Genomic DNA, 19,246 nt, shown 5'->3' with positions numbered 1-19,246 from the left:
AATATTATATACTAGTTACTGAAATGCACATTATTTGAATATCCTTTTGAGTTCCCAATGAGTCATTTCATTTTAGTCTTAATAGTATTTTCAATTGCTGTTTTGAATTTAATTAAGGAGATCCCTTTGTAACTATCCCTGGGTAGACTTATACTTTTTATGATCTGAATTCTCATGGCTAACTTAAAGGACTCCCAGGACAACGTTTCACCTGTTTAAATATTTACTGCAACAAATAATTAAAATCAACATTGATTAAACATTACTTCGTAATCCCAATCTTGCAGTTAATGCCATTTCTTGGTAATTTTATTACATTAAGACTCTCATATGTAAAATAATTTTGTGAAGAAATAGATTTCACTGCTAAGAAATATACTTTTATTACCCAAGGCCAGCAACTTACATTCTCAAGTTAGTCATAGGAATGATAGATGTAGTGCGGATTTTTTTCAATCACAGATTGTCCGTTTGTGAAATTTCACATCTTCACAGGAACTATGCTTAGTAAAGTTGCTAACTTGTTTCAAATTGTGGCCAGTTTTGTGATCAGATCCATGTCAACTGGTAATTAATGCAAAACTACCTGAAGATAAAACCTTTCAGCTGACTGACAGTACACCCTCTTCCCTCAGCCCATCAATCGTGGGCTAGGTGCAAAGTTAAAAAAGCCAGTATACTAATGAGTAGCGTCAAATCTCATTCTGGCTTTAGTTTTATTCACTCATTCAGCCAACCAAATTGAAAGTGAAATTCATTCATTCCCCAGAGGAAGCCAGAGTGAAAATCTCAATTGTGTGGGTTTCAGATTAAAGTTAATCAATTTGTATACCATACCTCTACTGTGCTGCCACCAAGATATACTCATACTACAGAAAATAAAGTCTGGGTTATATTTGGAGGTCATTGGTATTAGCTATTCTCAGTACCTTAAATGAATAATAGACTTAGAACAGTATTAGTAAAGCAATATTTATGATATTTCAAGATTGAACATGTACATTGTACAGATACAGAAAACTGTCCCATGCAAACACAATGGCTGTAAATTTTGGCCCTTTTATTAGTGAAAGCCGAAGTATTAACATTCCCACTCGATACCGAGTGTTCAAGTTGAAGTTCTATTTTTTTTTTTTAAAAAGCACTACACGATTTTATTTTCTGTCTTTCTTCTCTTCCTTCTTAGATTCGCATTTTTCTTTGTCATCTTTCTTCTCCTTCTTTCCCTCCTCCTTTTCTTGCCCTTCCTTCTTTTCTGCATCTCTGTTGGCAATTTTATTGTTGATTAAGTTGTGTAGCGCTACTACTGATCGAATTAGTGATGCAAGATACACCACCAACATCTGATCATTCGTCTTCAGGTAAAAGGCTTTCACAAACTCCTGCAGATTAACGTCAGGCAATAAGTTGAAGACATCCTGCAGCTGGTAGATAATTTGATGGTTGATGGGCAACTTCCCTGTGGCTACTTTCTCCAAGTAATTCCTAATCTCTAAAATTTTTGAGTTCAGTCCTTTGAGACCATGCACTTGGTTTGTGATTCGCTGCGACAGTGTGCCCACTGTAGTGTCCTTAATATCTCTGCAAGGGGGACACAAGTATAGAAACTGAACACTATGACTTGCTAAGACCAGACTCTAGAATAAAGTCAGATAATTAAAAAAGTCACTTGTTTAAAGAAATCAAAGGCACATTTAGCACAGGGAGGGTATGCATATCAATATTATATGACATGCCGTATTATAGCTACAAATGTTAGCCAAATTATAATTTCAGTTCAAACTAGATTTATTTATTGTCAAATTACAAAAGGATTTAATTAAACACACACACCCCACCACCAAAATTAAGTACACGAACACAGTATCAAAGAGATGGGAGAAATTTACTGAACTTTGCCTGAGACAAAGAATTGCTTCGACATTGCCAGCTTACCGTAGCAAGTGCTCCACTCCAACTTCTTCTGCTTCCTCTGCTCCTATTTCACTCGTCACATGTTCAAATGTTTTGGAAGTCGGAGTTCCATCCTGTAGAGATACCACAGTTAATGCGGAACTTAAACAACCCCAAGCTGTGCAGCATAGGTGGATTGGCCACGCTAAATTGCCCCTTAATTGGGAAAAAAGAATTGGGTACTTTAAATTTTAAAAAAATGCTGCGCTTAATATTATTCACCGAGCGCCATTGTTGAGTTTGTGGAGGTTTGAGTTAGAGACACTGACCAGCCGATAATTATTTTCCTTTATCGTAGATTATCATAGAATTTACAGTGCAGAAGGAGGCCATTCGGCCCGTCGAGTCTGCACCGGCTCTTGGAAAGAGCACCCTACCCAAGGTCAACACCTCCACCCTATCCCCACCCAACACTAAGGGCAAGTTTGGACACTAAGGGCAATTTAGCACAGCCAATCCACCTAACCTGCACATCTTTGGACTGTGGGAGGAAACCAGAGCACCCGGAGGAAACCCATGCACACACGGGGAGGATGTGCAGACTCCGCAGTGACCCAAGCCGGAATCGAACCTGGGACCTGGAGCTGTGAAGCAATTGTGCTATCCACAATGCTACCGTGCTGCCCTCTTTTCTTGAAGATACTGATTCTCGCTTTGGTACGAGCAAACATCCGGGAGACACCTCATATGCAGGCATCACAGCTATATTTAATCATATACCACCTCAAGAATCACATGTATTGGTGACATGTGCCCAGTGGTTAGCACTGGGACTGTGGCGCTGTGGGCCTGGGTTTGAATCTCAGCCTTGGGTCACTGTCTGTGTGGAGTTTGCGCATTCTCCCCATGTCTGCATGGGTTTCACCTCCACAACCCAAAGATGTGCAGGTTAGGTGGGTTGGCCACCCTAAATTGCCCCTAAAATTGGAAAAAATAATTGGGTACTCTAAATTTATACAAAAAAAAAAATCAAAGAAAATCACATGTATTAATTGTCGAATTCTCAAATATTGCCCTGGCCAAAAATCAAGCCCCAAGAACTAGCAATTATTGATTTATTTTCCCTTCTTGGACACCGATCTGGAGGCAGGGCTGAAAAATGTTCCAATAGCTGAATACTGCTCAGATAACCTCGGATCATCATAGAGTGTTGTTCAATGCTATTTCCATTTCCCAGTGTGTGAAAAAATACTGAATAACATCACAGCAGCCTCCTTATCAATAGGAGATGTGGGAGAAAGCCACAGAGTTGATACCTTTGAACAACCAAAGGGCCATGGCCGACTTGGACTTTTGGGTCTGTAAATAGGACAGATTTCCAAATTCAGTTACTAATGGAATTAATTTTAAATTCAACTTTGATCATTTTGAAACCTATTGGAAAACTATAAACCACAAATTTCAATGGGTTTCAGCAGCTGAAAAAAACACCATCAAAGATTAATTACACTTTTAGGCATTGACATACATGTTTCAGAAATCATAATGCGATACTTACGTCATGAACTTCCTCCACTGAAATGTAAGCCTCTGTCGGCAGCCCCAGGTCTTTTGGCTTAACATCAATGATGACCAAAACCTTAAAAAAAATATAGTTTTATCTGAGTCTTAAGAAGTTATTTATATTCCATTAAAGTAAAAGATGAGAAAATAAATATTCTTGGGTAATTATTGACTGTTATGTACAAGTGCTGCAGCTGAAGAGGACAATGGGGAAGTATGTTGTATTCCATTGCTGTGTTATCCTGGTAATTCCACAAAGACGAAATGAGAACAAATAAACCATATTGTGTTTGCAATATTCCGTAAATGCAAACTTCCAAATGGCACCACTTTAGAAAAGAAAATTAAGAGATTCTTTACCAATTTGTGTTACAGCCAAGGTTGGCAGGTTGTTAATCCATTTAACTTCAAACGGCCTTAAAACAAAAGCTTCTGCCACATCTCTTCTAACATCCAAATAGATGTGCAATATAACGTTGCAAAAAAAATTAACTGGGAGATGTTGCACAAGATTCTTATTTTTTTAATAAAATATGAACCAGAAATATCACTAGATTTTTATTACACACATGTAATGAAAATATGATTGGCAAACAGCAACTGCAAGTTGGACCAAAACCTACTGAACTCTTCAATGAAGAGAGTGAAAGTTTTAGATTATAGCCAGATGGGTCACAAACTAATGAAAATATGGAAGCCTCTATTCAGAACAAAAAACATTTAAACCAGTAAAATGCATTTACAATTTAGTGTGCCATCCAAAATAAATGCTGACATATATAATGTACAAACCAAAACAGTATAATTTACCATGAACTAATGAAAAGTTATTAGAAGGAGGAAAAGTCTAAAACCTTACAGAATTCGGACAGTATCGTTTCATCAGTTCATTAATAGCAATGTCATTTTTGTGTAACTTGGGTCCAGTGTGGTACCATCCAACGATCCTTTCCCTGGCTAAGACAGATGCAAAATCATGCATTAAAATGCAATTCACTAATTGTTAAGACAATCGTTAGACCTGACACATTGATTAAGCAGCACCATGTGAATTGCAATTCAACCTTTTCCTTCTAAAAAAAATGCCCAAGTGAGATTTGTGCCAGTCAAGTAATGAAATTTATGTACCTCATTACAAACTTCTGCATTGAACATGGCAGTCCGCAGACAGGATTAAAAAAAAAAGTTATATATTTTCCTAAACTAAATGCAGGTTTGAAACAGGAGATTCATATAATGCCCATTTAATTTCTCATTTTAAATTTATTTTCTCTAATTTGACATCAAACTATGCAGAAAAACAACCCGATATCTGTTACTCAAACTGATAACAAAATGAAATATACAACAGCTAGCATCTTTTATTTGTTGAAAAAAATTATCCAATGATCCACTCCTTTCGGCCTCAATCACTCACTTCACCGAAGTACAAACATACAAAACAGGAGCAGGAGTAAGCCATTTGTCCCCTTGAACCTGCTCCGCCATTCAATAAGATATGTATGTGTTGAGTTCCACATTCCCATCTACCCCCAATAACTTTTGATTCAGTTGCCCAACAAGAATTTATTGAGCTGTGCTTTAAAAAGATTCACTGACCCTCTTCCATCACCTTAATAGTGATCAGGATCTCAACATAGTTTTAAGAAGCAACCCATAATAAAACCACTCCGTTAAAATAAAACAGCATCCAGCAGGTACAATGTGAGCTTAATGTCAACCAGAGGCACTGTAGAACAGTGATCTCCAAATAGTTGATCGTTATAGACCGGGCAATCCCGGGGTTTTGAACAATTGTCATTTCCCGTCGAACCACACCAAATTGTTCGAGACTCGGGATTCTCTTATGACCAGTGAATCAGCTCATTGCATGCCAAACTGCATCAAATTGCGCAAGATTCGTGATTTCTCGTAATGAGCGACTTAGCTCATTGCCTGCCAAACCGCACTAGTCGAAGGATTCCTTGTAATGACAAGCGCATCAGCTCATTGCCTGCCGAAAAATGCCAAAAATCTGAGAGACTGCAACAAGATTCTCGCAGACACCGAAACGTGGGATAAGCTGGTTGAAGACAAAATGTTGAGAGAGGAGCCAGGGACCTCCAAGAAAGCAAAAACCTACCATTTCCAATAGGAAAGGGAAAACAAATTTATTTTTACGAATGTCAAAGGCAAGACTATTGGTCAACAGAGTGTAGCCTTGGGTAAAAGAGGTAATTTGGAACAACATCACAAGCAATACATGATAAATTCAAATAAAATTTCCCTTTAAACAGCACGATTCGGATGAGGAAAGTCAGGGAGTTGAAGGGGATTTTGAAAGCTCAGCAGTCACTCTTTCCAAAACTTGTGGCTAAAGGCAAGATTAGCAAAGAGGAGTCTTTTCGCATTAGCCATCTGCTGGCAAAACATGAGACCATTCACTGATGGCAAAGTTATCAAGGAAGCTATGACAGTTGCTGCCGACACTTTGTTCAAAGTCTCAAAGAACAAAGGTGAAATTATGACAGCCATCAAGAGTATGCCGCTAGGTGCTTTAGCAGTAGCCAGAAGGGTGGAATTCTCACTGTCGTTTAATGAATCAATTGACATGACGGATACAGCCCAGCTGATTGAATGCCGTGCGAATGAAAACAGAGCCTTGGCAACAAAAAAGGATTTTCTCACTTTTTTGCCACTGAAAATGAGGCAAGGATGTCCACAACGACTTCAAAAGGGACGTGACTGAGAAAAACATTGAGATCAAGGAACTGGTTTCAATCACAATCGATGGTGCACTGTCAGTGCAGGCTTTGTTGCACTTTGCAAAAATGATCCTGAATTCCTCTCCTTTGTCAATTACCACTGTTATCCATCAACAAGTGCTAGCAAGCAAGATCAGTGACTTTTCTCATGTAATGACAGTTGTTGTCAAGATCGCCAACTCAAATTGTGCTAGAGCTGTGCAACATTGCTTGCTCAAATTATTACTCGGTTACTTGAGGGGCGGCACAGTGGCTAGCATGGCTGCATCACAGCACCAGGGACCCGGGTTCAATTCCGGCCTCGGGTGACTGTCTGTTTGAGTGTGCAGGATGTCAGAGTTTGCACTTTATCCTAGTGTATGCGTGGGTTTCTTCCAGGTGCTCCTGTTTCTTCCCACGGTCCAAAGATATGGTAAGGTGTACTGGCCATCTGTGATTAAGTAATAATAATCTTTACTGTCACAAGTAGACTTTCATTAACACTGCAATGAAGTTACTGTGAAAAGCCCCTAGTCGCCACATTCCGGCACCTGTTCGGTTGCTGCTTAAGTGTCCAAAAACTTAGATGGGGTTATGGGGATAGGGTGTGGAGCGAGGTAGGGTGACCTTTCAGAGGCGCTGTGCAGACCTGATGGGCTGAATGGCCTCCTTCTGCAGTGTAGTGACTCTATGAGCTTGATGCCAACTATGGTGAACTAATCCTTCATGCACATGTGAGGTGGTTAAGTCGAGGAAAAGACCTCCAGAGATTTTTACCTTTCTTAAATCAAGAAAGGAGGTGTACAGTGAGCAGCCAGATAATGCATGGTTGCTAGACTTGACGTTTATTATGGACACAAGTGCAACATTTATTGAGCTAAATCGCGAACTGCAAGGGAGGGACAGAGACTTGTCACACATGATCAATGCAATGGACGGGTTCAAGTTAAAACTGGGCCTGTGATCCTCTCAGTTAAAGAACAAAATTGCTGAGCACTTCCCAAATCTGGAGAAAATTCAACAACAGGTTAAACAGAAAGGATTCCATTCAAACAAATTCTGCGACCACCTGAACAAACTGGAAAAGGAATTCAACAGACGATTTCAGGAGTTAAAAGACAGGGTGGAACAAATCACTAAGTTTGTCTCAAACCCTTTTCTTCAAGCGGACATTGGAGAACTGACAGCACAATGTCAGCTGGTGTTTGAACAAACCAGGGGACATGACATGGAAATCATCACCATTTCAAAACGACTTAGAGCTGAAAGCTAGGTCAAAGGGCAAAGACTTCTGGGTACTTGTAGACAGAGAGAAGTATCCTCTTCTGACATCCTGCACATTCAAGGTGAAGGCCTACTTTGGTATCACATACCTCTGTGAGATGGCTTTTCCCCAGCTGAACATCATCAAGTCCAAGTATCGCACTCATCTCACAGATGCCCATCGGATGGACTGTATGAGACTGGCCGTCTCAAACTACAACCCAGACTTCATAGCAATCACAGAAATTGTGCAAGCACAGGTGTCACACCGGGAATAGGTTGAGTGTTATGCATAGCGTACATTTGGGAGTCCTAGTAAAGTCAAATTTTTAAGAGACGATCTTGTGCTGCATTTAGATTCTAAACGTAATCCTGTGCTTAAAAAGGTGGAGACCACTGTTGTAGAAGGAATCTTACCATTCACTTTCTTAAACATCCCATACATATTTTCCAAATAATCATGATCCAGGAACCAAACTGAATCATCTTTCTCATCTTCATCGAATGGAACTGACAAGGAAAAGCACATTCAAAAGGTAAAATGTCAGACATCTCTAATATAACTGTTTTACTTGTATTGTTCAGGGATTTCCCTTCCATTTTAACAAGGGATAACCGTCTGAAGAGATAACCAGGCTTTACTTTGCAACCCAAAAATTAATTGAAATTAAAAACGCCAATTATTTAAAATGTGCACCAAGACTGATTTTGTTCAAAATGCAATAGCTGGCCATGAAGGATTTTTGCTTCGCCAAGGTAATAGTTCCAGTTACACTAACACCGTTGAAAAGATACAGTAAGAAGTCTCACAACACCAGGTTAAAGTCCAACAGGTTTATTTGGAGTCACGAGCTTTCGGAGCGTAGCTCCATCAGGTGAGACTCATGCTCCGAAAGTTGATAAATTTTGGCTCATAAAGCCAAATACACCTGTTGGACTTGAACCCGGCGTTGTAAGATTTCTTACTGCGCCCACCCAGTCCAATGCCGGCATCGCCACATCTTTGGAAAGGTAGCCACACCTCTGTAAAATGTAATACTGTACATAATAATCCCCAACTAAAGGTCCAAGGTTTCCTACTCAAAAAATGGAAGAGATTACTGCTTTGCACATAACAATGCAAACAGCCTAAAGAACAAACACATTTTGTATGATCTGTTTTTCAAAATTGAGATTAGTACTGGATTCATTGCATCCAGATTGACTATTTCACAGCGATATTTATTACTTCAAAATGTCATGATGGGGTCTGAACTTCCCATTTGGCAAGTCCTCAGTGGTAGATCTTGACTGAGGACTGTGACAGACTATTCTATATTATAAATAATTCACACTCAATAATTAATCATAACCATTGCTGATCAGTAATTACCAGATTCACTACTAATTTTGGCTCTTACCTGCAAAACTGTTTGAAACATCAAGTACCTTCTTGTGCCAGGAACCCAGCAACACTCCAACTACTCGTTTTTGATTTCCAACTTTTCCTATTCTGAACATTAAAATGAGAAGTTACCACAATGAATAATTTAATTATCTTAAGAAAAGCAAATAATTAAAAACACCCCGTGATGGTCCAAAGGAAGTTATTTCAAAAAAATATTTTCCTTCCATAAACGTCAACATCTTTTTTCTTTCTGTCGCGACCTTCCTGTCGCTTGCCATTTCAACTCACCATCCTGCCCTCATGTCCATCCTTGGCCTGCTGCAACGTTCCAGTGAAGCCCAGTGCAAACTGGAGGAGCAGCACCTCTTCTTCCGATTAGCATGTTATAGCCTTACAAACTTAACATTGAGTTCAACAACTTCAGACTGTGAACGCTCTCCTCCACCTTCACTCTATTTTTATTGCTATCAATATATATTAATTTCTTCCATTGTTCTGTTTTTAACTCACCACTGTCACCCCTCCCCTCACCACCACTTGGGCCATCTGTTCCCTGTTCCTAGAGGCCCTTTGACACACTGCTCCATGCACCCCCCCCCCAGTGCAAATCCAATCCTATTTCCAGTTCTCTCCAGCTTTGATAAAGAGTCATCCAGATTCAAAATGTTAGCCCCCTTCTCTTTCCACAGATGCTGTCGGCCCTGCTGAGATTGCCGAGTATTTTCTGTCATCGTTTCAGGTTCCACCACCTGCAGTACATTGCTTTCATTTTTTTTCTTTAATCTAGTGAAAATATTCCAATGAATTGCAGTGCCGGGGGCAGTGGCACACACATTTTAGCACAAGTGTGTGGAAGCGATGATATAATAATTTTAAAGTCGGAATTAGTTCTTTTAAAAAGAATTATCACTTGATAAGTCTACTCATTAAAGGAATATTTTCATTCAGATCTGTAATACATTATCGATAATATCTTGCCACCGTACCCTAATAAACATCTGTCTTCTAATATTTTGAACACTACTGAACTTGCTGCTATTTACGTAATGAGGAAGGGCAAGATATTATTCTGCAAGCAAAACATTCCACTTTCTGTATTTCAAGCATCACCCTTCCCCAACCCTGTCATATGCACTTTGATCAGAGAACCTCACCTGCCTTTTATTGTGTAAGTTACGTACATTTTAAGTCTGTTACCCCAAAAGATTACAGCAACAACTCTCAGCTTGGTTATAGAATCCCTACAGTGCAGAAGGAGCCCAATCAGCCCATCGAGTCTGCACCAAACTTCTGAAAGAGCACCCTTCCTAGGCCCACTTCCCTGCCCTATCCCTGTAACACAGTAAGCCTACCTGACCGTTGGAATCTAAAGGGCAATTTAGCACGGCCGGTCCACCTAAACTGCACAGCTTTAGACTGTGCGAGGAAAGCGGAGCACCCAGAGGAAACCCAGGCAGACACGGGGAGAATGTGCAAACTCCACACAGGCACTCGCACAAGGCCGGAATTGATCCCAGGTCCCTGGCGCTGTGAGGCAGCTGTGCTAACCACTATGCCACCGCGCCGTATTCACCCCTCCAAGCCAGAAAGGTATGAACTCCAGTTCCATTCTGGGACTTTTATTTCAACAATGCAGTGTTTGACCTGAGGGACAGTTTTTCACACCAGATGCTAAATCAAAGTTCAGATTGCCTGTTCAGGAGGATATAAAAAAAATCACGTGTTATTCCAAGTACCAGGTGTTCTCCTGGCTCCCATTAATCAACACCACCTAAAACAGCCTATTCAATAAATGTCATGCCACACAACTGCCAGGCAATGACCATAGAATCCCTACAGTGCAGAAGGAGCCCATTTGGTCCATTAAGTTTACACTGACCCTCTGAAACACCACCCTACCTACCCTCCACCCTATCCCTGTAATCCCATAACCCCACGTAACTTTGGACACTAAGGGGCAATTTAGCATGGCCAATCCACCTAACCTACACATCGTTGGACTGTGGGAGGAAACCGGAGCACCCGGAGGAAACCCACGCAGTCACAGGGCAAATGTGCAAACTCAACACAGACAGTCACCCAAGGTGAAATTGAACCCGGGTTCTTGGTGCCGTGATGCAGCAGTGCTAACCACTGTACCACCGTGTCGCCCCATCTCCAATAAGAGAGAATCAAACCATTGCCCCTTGATGTTCTTTTTAAAAAATTTTAAATATGTTTTTATTAAGAATTTTTCAACAATATTTTCCACCTTACAAACACCCCCCCCCCCCCCCCCCGTAACAAAGAAAAGAAAGAGAACTTGCGTGGCAAGACATGAACATGGCAAGTCAATAAGATACAGAACTTTGTACATTGGATTCTTCCCGTACATGTCTGTTTCCGGATCATTCATGTGTTTTCTTGCTCAAGTGCCCCCCAAAGGAACCCCCCTTCCCCCCCTTCCCCTGACCCCTCCCACCCCTACAAACGATGTCCCCCCCTCCCCTGGGCTGCTGCTGTCCGACCTTCATCTAACGCTCCGCGAGATGGTCTAGGAACGGTTGCCACCGCCTGTAGAACCCCTGCGCAGACCCTCTCAAGGCAAACTTTATCCTTTCCAACTTAACAAACCCAGCCATATCATTTATCCAGGCCTCCACGCTGGGGGGCTTCGCCTCCTTCCACATTAGCAAGATCCTTCGCCGGGCTACTAGGGACGCAAAGGCCAGAATGCCGGCCTCTTTCGCCTCCTGCACTCCCGGCTCGTCCACTACTCCAAATAGTGCTAGCCCCCAGCTTGGCTTGACCCGGACTTTCACCACCTTAGATACTGTTCCCGCAACTCCCCTCCAGTGCCGGGCATGACCAAAACATATGGACATGGTTCGCCGGACTTCCTGAGCCCCTTCCACATCTGTCCTCCACCCCAAAGAACCTACCCAGCCTCGCCCCCGTCATATGTGCTCTATGAACCACCTTAAATTGTATCAGGCTAAGCCTGGCACAGACCCTTGATATTCAATGACATTACCATCACTGAATCGCCCCATATCAACATTCTGGGGGTTACCATTGACCGAATACTGAACTGGACCAGCCATATAAATACTGTGGCTACAGCAATAGGTCAGAGGTTAGGAATCCTGCGGCAAGGACTTCCGGTTGCGGCTATGCGGAGCTAAGCCGCACATTCGGCGGCTCCCACTAAAACGGACTTTTGGGCTCTCCAGAGGAGCCCCAACGGAAATTTTTCGACGACTTCCAGTGTGGGAAGGTGATAGCACGGTCCACCCCCCATAGTATATGGACTGGACTAGGAGCGGTCAAAAAAGCATTTTTGAGGCAGCGAAAAGTGCGAGGGAGAAAAAACAAGATGGCGGCGGGCGGAGATCAAGCGGCATGGGTGCAGGAGCAGCAGAAGTTTCTCAAGCGCTGCTTTGAGGAGCTGAAGAAAGAGGTGCTGGCGCCAATGCTGACGGCAATCGAGGGGTTAGTGGAGACCCAGAAGGCCCAAGGGGCGGCGATCCGGGAGGTGCGGGAAAAAACCACGGAGAACGAGGATGAGATCTTGGGCCTGGCGGTGAAGATGGAGACACACAAGAGGTGGGCGGAAAGATTAGAGGACCTGGATAACAGGTCGAGGAAGAATCTTCGGATTCTGGGTCTCCCTGAAGGAGTGGAGGGGGCCGATGCCGGGGCATATGTGAGCACGATGCTCAACTCGCTGATGGGTATGGGGGTCTTTCCGAGTCCCCTGGAGCTAGAAGGGGCTCATCGGGTCCTGGCGAGGAGACCCAAGGCCAACGAACTGCCAAGGGCAGTAGTGGTGAGGTTGCACAGTTTTGTGGATAGAGAATGTGTCTTGAGATGGGCCAAGAAAGAGCAGAGCAGCAGGTGGGAGAATACGGAGATCCAGATCTATCAGGACTGGAGTGCAGAGGTGGCAAAGAAGAGAGCTGGTTTTAATCGGGCCAAGGCGGTGCTCCATCGGAAAGGGGTGAGGTTCGGAATGCTGCAGCCAGCACGATTGTGGGTCACAGTTCAGGATCGACACCACTACTTCGAAACGCCTGAGGAGGCTTGGACCTTTATACAAACTGAAAAGTTGGACTCAAACTGAGGGTTTGTGGTTGTGGGGGGATGTCGGTTGTATACAGGGTTTTAACTATGCGTAGGGAATGTTCCACGAGTTGGGTGATTGATGGGGATGGGGGAAAGAGATCTGATGGGGAGACTGTGAGAGAATGTGGGCGCCGGTGCTGGAGGGAGGGGAGGCCCGGGGATGGGGGAATTGAGATAAGGCTGCAACAGGAGCGGCGCCCGAGGGGGCTGGGCCGGCTCAGGAAAGCGCGGGCTTTTTCCCACGCTGGGGAAGGATTGGGGGGGGGGGGGGGGGGGTGGAGGAGCGCACACTGATTGCTGGGGAAGTGTTATGGGGGGAGCAAAAGAGCTAGATACAGATCTAGCGGGGGGTGGGGGAAATAGGGTTGCTGTTGCATTGGCCGATGGGGAACTGGAAACAGAAGAGGTGGTCGGGGCGGGGGGCCCCCGTCTGGGGGACTGGAGAGTGCGGGAGGCGCGGGCACGGGACTGGCCTAGAAAAGGAGACAGTTAGTCGGCCGGGGGGGGGGGGGGGGGGGGGCGCAATCCGGCTGATAACTTGGAATGCGAGGGGCCTGAATGGGCCGGTTAAGAGGGCCCGAGTGTTCGCACACTTAAAGGGACTGAAAGCAGACGTGGTCATGCTTCAGGAGACACATTTGAAGGTGGCAGACCAGGTCAGGTTAAGAAAAGGATGGGTAGGACAGGTGTTCCATTCGGGGCTGGATGCGAAGAATAGAGGGGTGGCAATACTGGTGGGAAAGCGGGTGTATTCCAGACATGGAGGTAGGAAGCTTGATAATGGGTGGGGGATTTCAACACGGTGTTGGACCCAACATTAGATCGCTCCAGATCTAGGACGGGGAAGAGGCCGGCTGCGGCCAAGGTGCTTAGAGGGTTTATGGACCAGATGGGAGGAGTAGACCCGTGGAGATTTGCTAGGCCGCTGGCCAGGGAATTTTCTTTTTTCTCTCACGTACACAGAGCCTACTCCCGGATAGATTTTTTTTCTTTTGAGTAGGGCGCTGATCCCGAAAGTGGAGGGAACGGAGTACTCGGCCATAGCTATCTCAGACCACGCCCCATACTGGGTGGAGCTGGAGTTGGGAGAGGAGAGGGACCAACGCCCGCTGTGGCATCTGGATGTGGGATTACTGGTGGATGACAAGGTGTGCGGGAGTGCATTGAAAGGTATTTGGAGGCCAACGACAACGGGGAGGTGCAGGTGGGGGTAGTATGGGAGGCGCTGAAGGCGGTGGTCAGGGGAGAGTTAATCTCCATCAGGGCTCACAGGGAGAAGAGAGAGGGCAGGGAAAGGGAGAGGTTAGTGGGGGAGATCCTAAGGGTAGACAGGAGATATGCAGAGGCCCCCGAGGAGGGACTACTTAGGGAGCGGCAAAGTCTCCAGACGGAATTCGACCTGTTGAAATGAAAATTGCTTATTGTCACAAGTAGGCTTCAAATGAAGCCTACTGTGAAAAGCCCCTAGTCGCCACATTCCGGCGCCTGTTCGGGGAGGCTGGTACGGGAATTGAACCGTGCTGCTGGCCTGCTTTAAAAGCCAGCAATTTAGCCCAGTGTGCTAAACCAGCCCCTCATGTTGACCACAGGGAAGGCAGAGGCACTGTGGAGGAAAGCACAGGGGGCGACGTACGAGTATGGGGAGAAGGCGAGCCGGATGCTGGCTCATCAGCTCCGTAAGAGGATGGCAGCGAGGGAGATAGGTGGAGTTAAGGGTAGCAGGGGATCTACGGTGCGGAGTGCGGTGAAAGTAAATGAGGCATTTAAGGACTTTTATGAGGAGCTGTACAGATCTCAGCCCCCCCGCGGGGGAAGAGGGGATGCGACGATTTCTCGATCAACTGAAGTTCCCGAGGGTGGAGGAGCAGGAGGTGGCTGGTTTGGGGGCGCCAATTGGGTTGCAGGAGCTAGTTAAAGGACTGGGGAGCATGCAGGCGGGGAAGGCCCTGGGGCCACATGGGTTCCTGGTTGAGTTTTACAGGAAGTATACGGACCTGTTAGCCCCGTTGCCAGTGAGGACTTTCAATGAGGCAAGGGAGGGGGGGACCTTGCCCCCGACAATGTCCGGGGCGCTGATCTCTCTGATCCTGAAGCGGGCCAAGGACCAACTGCAATGTGGGTTGTATAGACCGATCTCGCTCCTCAATGTGGATGCTAAGTTGCTGGCAAAAGTGCTGGCTGCGCGAATTGAGGACTGTGTCCCGGGGGTGATTCATGAGGACCAGACGGGATTTGTAAAGGGCAGGCAGCTAAACACCAATGTGCGGAGGCTCCTCAATGTGATTATGATGCCCTCGGTGGAGGGAGAGGAGGAGATAGTGGCAGCTATGGACGCGGAGAAGGCCTTTGACCGGGTGGAGTGGGAGTATCTCTGGGAAGTGTTGCGGAGGTTTGGGTTTGGGGAGGGGTTTATCAGGTGGGTTAAGCTCCTATATAGAGCCCCGGTGGCGAGTGTGGCTACGAATCGACGGAGGTCGGAGTATTTTCGGCTGTATCGAGGGACGAGACAGGGGTGCCCCCTGTTGTTTGCATTAGCAATTGAGCCTTTGGCTATGGCATTAAGGGAGTCCAGGAAATGGAGGGGGGGTGGTCCGAGGGGGAGAGGAGCATCGGGTGTCGCTGTATGCCGACGACCTGTTGCTGTATGTGGCAGATCAAGTGGAGGGGACGGTGGAGGTCATGCGGATCCCAAGGGAGTTTGGGGACTTCTCGGGCTATAAGCTCAATGTAGGGAAAAGTGAGCTCTTTGTGGTGCATCCAGGGGACCAGGGAAGAGAGATAGACGACCTACCGTTGAGGAGGGCGGAAAGGAGCTTTCGGTATTTGGGGATCCAGGTAGCTAGGAGCTGGGGGGTCCTGCACAAACTTAATTTGACGCGGCTGGTGGAGCAGATGGAGGACTTTAAAAGATGGGATGTGTTGCCACTCTCACTAGCGGGCAGGGTACAGTCGATTAAAATGATGGTCCTCCCGAGGTTTCCTTTTGTGTTCCAGTGCCTTCCTATTATGATTACCAAGGTCTTTTTTAAGCGGGTAGGTAGGAGCATCATGGATTTTGTGTGGGCAAACAAGACTCCGAGGGCAAGGAGGGGGTTTCTGGAGCACAGAAGGGACAGGGGAGGGCTGGCGTTGCAGAATCTGGGTGGCTATTATTGGCAGCCAACGTGGCGATGATCCGTAAGTGGGTAATAGAGGGAGAGGGGGCGGCATGGAAGAAGCTGGAGATGATGCCATGCAAAGGAATGAGCCTGAGGGCACTGGTGACGGCACCGCTGCCGCTCTCGCCGACAAGGTACACCATATGTCCGGTGGTGGCGGCAACGCTAAAGATCTGGGGGCAGTGGAGACGACATAGGGGTGAGATGGGAGCCTCGGTGTGGTCCCCGATCCGGGAGAACCATCTGTTCGTCCCAGGAAGGATGGACGGGGGGGGGGGGGGGGGGGGCTTCGGAGCTGGCATCGGGCAGGGATCAGAAGGATGGGGGACCTGTTTATAGACGGGATGTTTGCGAGCCTAGGGGCGCTGGAGGAGAAGTTTGGGTTACCCCCGGGAAATGCGTTCAGGTACATGCAAGTGAGGGCGTTTGTGAGGCGGCAGGTGACGGGATTCCCGTTGCTCCTGGCACAGGGGATTCAGGACAGGTCAGCAGCAGCAGCAACCCGGGGCGGGGTGGGGGGAGGTTTTTTCCCCTCGGGGTACCTGTAAAAAGCATATGGGAGGGTTATGATGTGCGGGAAAAATCCATTGTATAAGTTCTGTAGTATGTTTGATTGATATGTTTATGTTTTGTTCTGTTCTTTTCTCTTTTCTGTTACCGGGGGGGCGGGGGGGGGGGGGGGGGTTAATTGGCTGAAAATATTTGTTGGAAAAACTGTGAATAAAGATATCTTTTTTTTTTTTTAAAAAGGAATTCTGCGGCAAGTAACTCACCTCTTGACTCCCCAAAGCCTGGCCACCACCTACAAGGCACAAATCAGGAGTGTGATGGAAAACCCACCACTTGCCTGGAAGAGTGTAGCTCCAATAACACTGAAGAAGCGTGAATCCATTCAGGACAAAGCACTTCACTGGATGGCATCCCTTCCACAAACATTCACTCCTTCCACCACCGATGCACAGTAGCAGCAGTGCATACCATCTACAAGATGCACTGCAGGAACTCACCAAGGGTCCTTAGGCAACACCTTCCAAACCCACGGCCACTATCTTCTAGAAGGACAAGGGCAGCAGATATATGGGAACACCAACACCCGGAGGTTCCCCATCAAGTCCCTCACCACCCTGACTTGGAAATATATTGCAGTTCCTTCACTATCACCGGGTCAAAATCCTGGAACTCCCTCCCTAACAGCACTGTGGGTGTACCTGCACCACATGGACTGCAGTGATTCAGGGTAGCTCATCACCATCTTCTCAAGGACAATTAGAGATGGGCAACACATGCTGGCCTAACCAGCGATCCCCACATCCTGTAAAAATTATTTTTAAACAAAAATCATCTCATTCACTGGTGGTGTGACCTTGGTGTGCATAGACTGATATTTTACCCAATTTAGCATGGCCAATCCACCTAACCTACACATCTTTGGACCCTTTAGTTGAAATTGTGTATAAAAATAAACATTTATTTAAAAAGAATTAAAATTGACAATACATTCTTCACTTAAGATGTGTTATGGCTAATATGATTAATCTTTAAGAATGCAAGGGAAATGTGCCGACACAAAATCTGGTTGGGGACAATAACAATTGAAGTAGCGTATAAATGCACACTATTTGATAATACAGTATGATGAATTAGCATACAGTGCAACTTTTTTGTACAGCCAATAAATAAAACTGAATGTCAAGAAAATTGGTATTTGTCTCAGATGAAACAAACATTTAGCCTAATACACAATGCTCAGTTGGCCGGACAGCTGAATTATGATGCAGAGCGACACCAACAGCACGGATTCAATTCCTGTACTAGCTGAGGATATTCATGAAGGCCTGCCTTCTCAACCTTCCCTGAGGGATGGTGATCCTCAGGTTAAATCACCACCAATCAGCTCTCTCTCTCACACAAAGGAGGAGAGCAACGGATGGTCATCTGGAACTTTGGCGACTTTCATTTTCATCTCTTAAATGCATACGTTATTCACCTCAATGACTCCACGTGAAAGTTCACAGGTGTGGATCATGAGCCTTTTAGCATTTAAAGCTAATTCCATAATTATCACCAGTCCCAAGAACACCAGTGGCTCAGATAAATACTTAGTTACTGATTCTCAACAAAATGACAAGTATCTGCAAAATAACGTAAGCTAGATAGAGAAAAACTATTCCCTCTGGTGTGGGAGAGTTTATAGCAAGGCAGCATAATCCTGAAAATTAGAGCTATGCCATTCGGCAGCAATGGAAGGAAACTCCCCTTCACACAAAAAGGTCACGGAAATCTGGAACTCTCTCCCAAAAAGCCGTGGAGGCTTTGTCAATTGAAAATGTCAAAACTGGGGTTGGTAGGTTTTTTTTTAAACATGAGGTAAGGGTTAGAGGACCAAGGTGGATAGATGGAGTTAAGTTACAGATGTAATCGAATGCCAGACCAGGCTGGAGGGGCTGAACAGCTCACTCCTTTTCCAGTTTCACAGCAGCACCTGATGATGATGATTTCCAACCTTTTAAAAAAAAAATTACACAGCCTTGGTTTCCAGCTCCTGCTAAAAAAAATCATTAGTCAAACATTCATTCTGACGTTTAATACACAATACTTTTTGAAATCAGGGCGGCGAATACCGCTTTCCCCCTGGGACCTAGTTAACTTTAACCGATATTGGCAACCAAATGCATACATATAATAGTTTTGTTTGATTGATTTAAAACCGAGAGATGGTAAATGTGGATAGAAACTGCGAGGGGGTGACAGATAGAATCAGCTTTAGAGAAGGTGCTGCTGTGACTCAGCAGCAGCAGTGGTGGCGGCGGCTGTAACTCCAGCCGCTCACTGCCTGTCTGCGAGTGTGTGGAGGGGAGGCCACAGGCCCTGCGCCCACTCACCCCAGCACAGCCCCGGGCACACGCACCAGATCTCAACCTTTTCACCTGTTAAAATGATCCACGACGCTCAGCAACACCAGCGGGTGAACCACCACTTTCTCCACCACAGGGTCGGGCATTATCTCCGAGTCGCCGCGGCCGCCAGAGAGAAGGAAGGGGAATTGGGGGTGGGGTGGGGGGGAAAAGAAACCCACACACACACACAAACCGGAAACGGTCGGTGCACCCGCGACCTCACTTCCGATCCATGTCCCGGCAACCGTGGCGGCGCCG

At 45.6% G+C, this 19,246-nt stretch overlaps 1 protein-coding gene across 1 annotated transcript; it reads right to left on the bottom strand.

Annotated features, from left to right (window-relative positions):
- Window positions 1–958: 958 nt before the first annotated feature.
- Window positions 959–19,196, bottom strand: psmd7 (proteasome 26S subunit, non-ATPase 7). Its single transcript, XM_072517952.1, has 7 exons — window positions 19,019–19,196; window positions 8,843–8,934; window positions 7,860–7,952; window positions 4,316–4,413; window positions 3,452–3,532; window positions 1,936–2,027; window positions 959–1,581 (listed from the first exon to the last, which is right to left on the bottom strand). Exons 1-7 carry the CDS (start codon window positions 19,090–19,092, stop codon window positions 1,155–1,157), a joined length of 957 nt encoding a protein of 318 aa, XP_072374053.1. The 5' UTR covers window positions 19,093–19,196; the 3' UTR covers window positions 959–1,154.
- Between the last annotated feature and the right edge of the window lie 50 nt (window positions 19,197–19,246).

Source organism: Scyliorhinus torazame, chromosome 10 (genome assembly GCF_047496885.1).
Source record: "Scyliorhinus torazame isolate Kashiwa2021f chromosome 10, sScyTor2.1, whole genome shotgun sequence".
Taxonomy (NCBI): Eukaryota; Metazoa; Chordata; class Chondrichthyes; order Carcharhiniformes; family Scyliorhinidae; genus Scyliorhinus; species Scyliorhinus torazame.
This window is presented reverse-complemented; position numbering and strand designations above follow the sequence as displayed.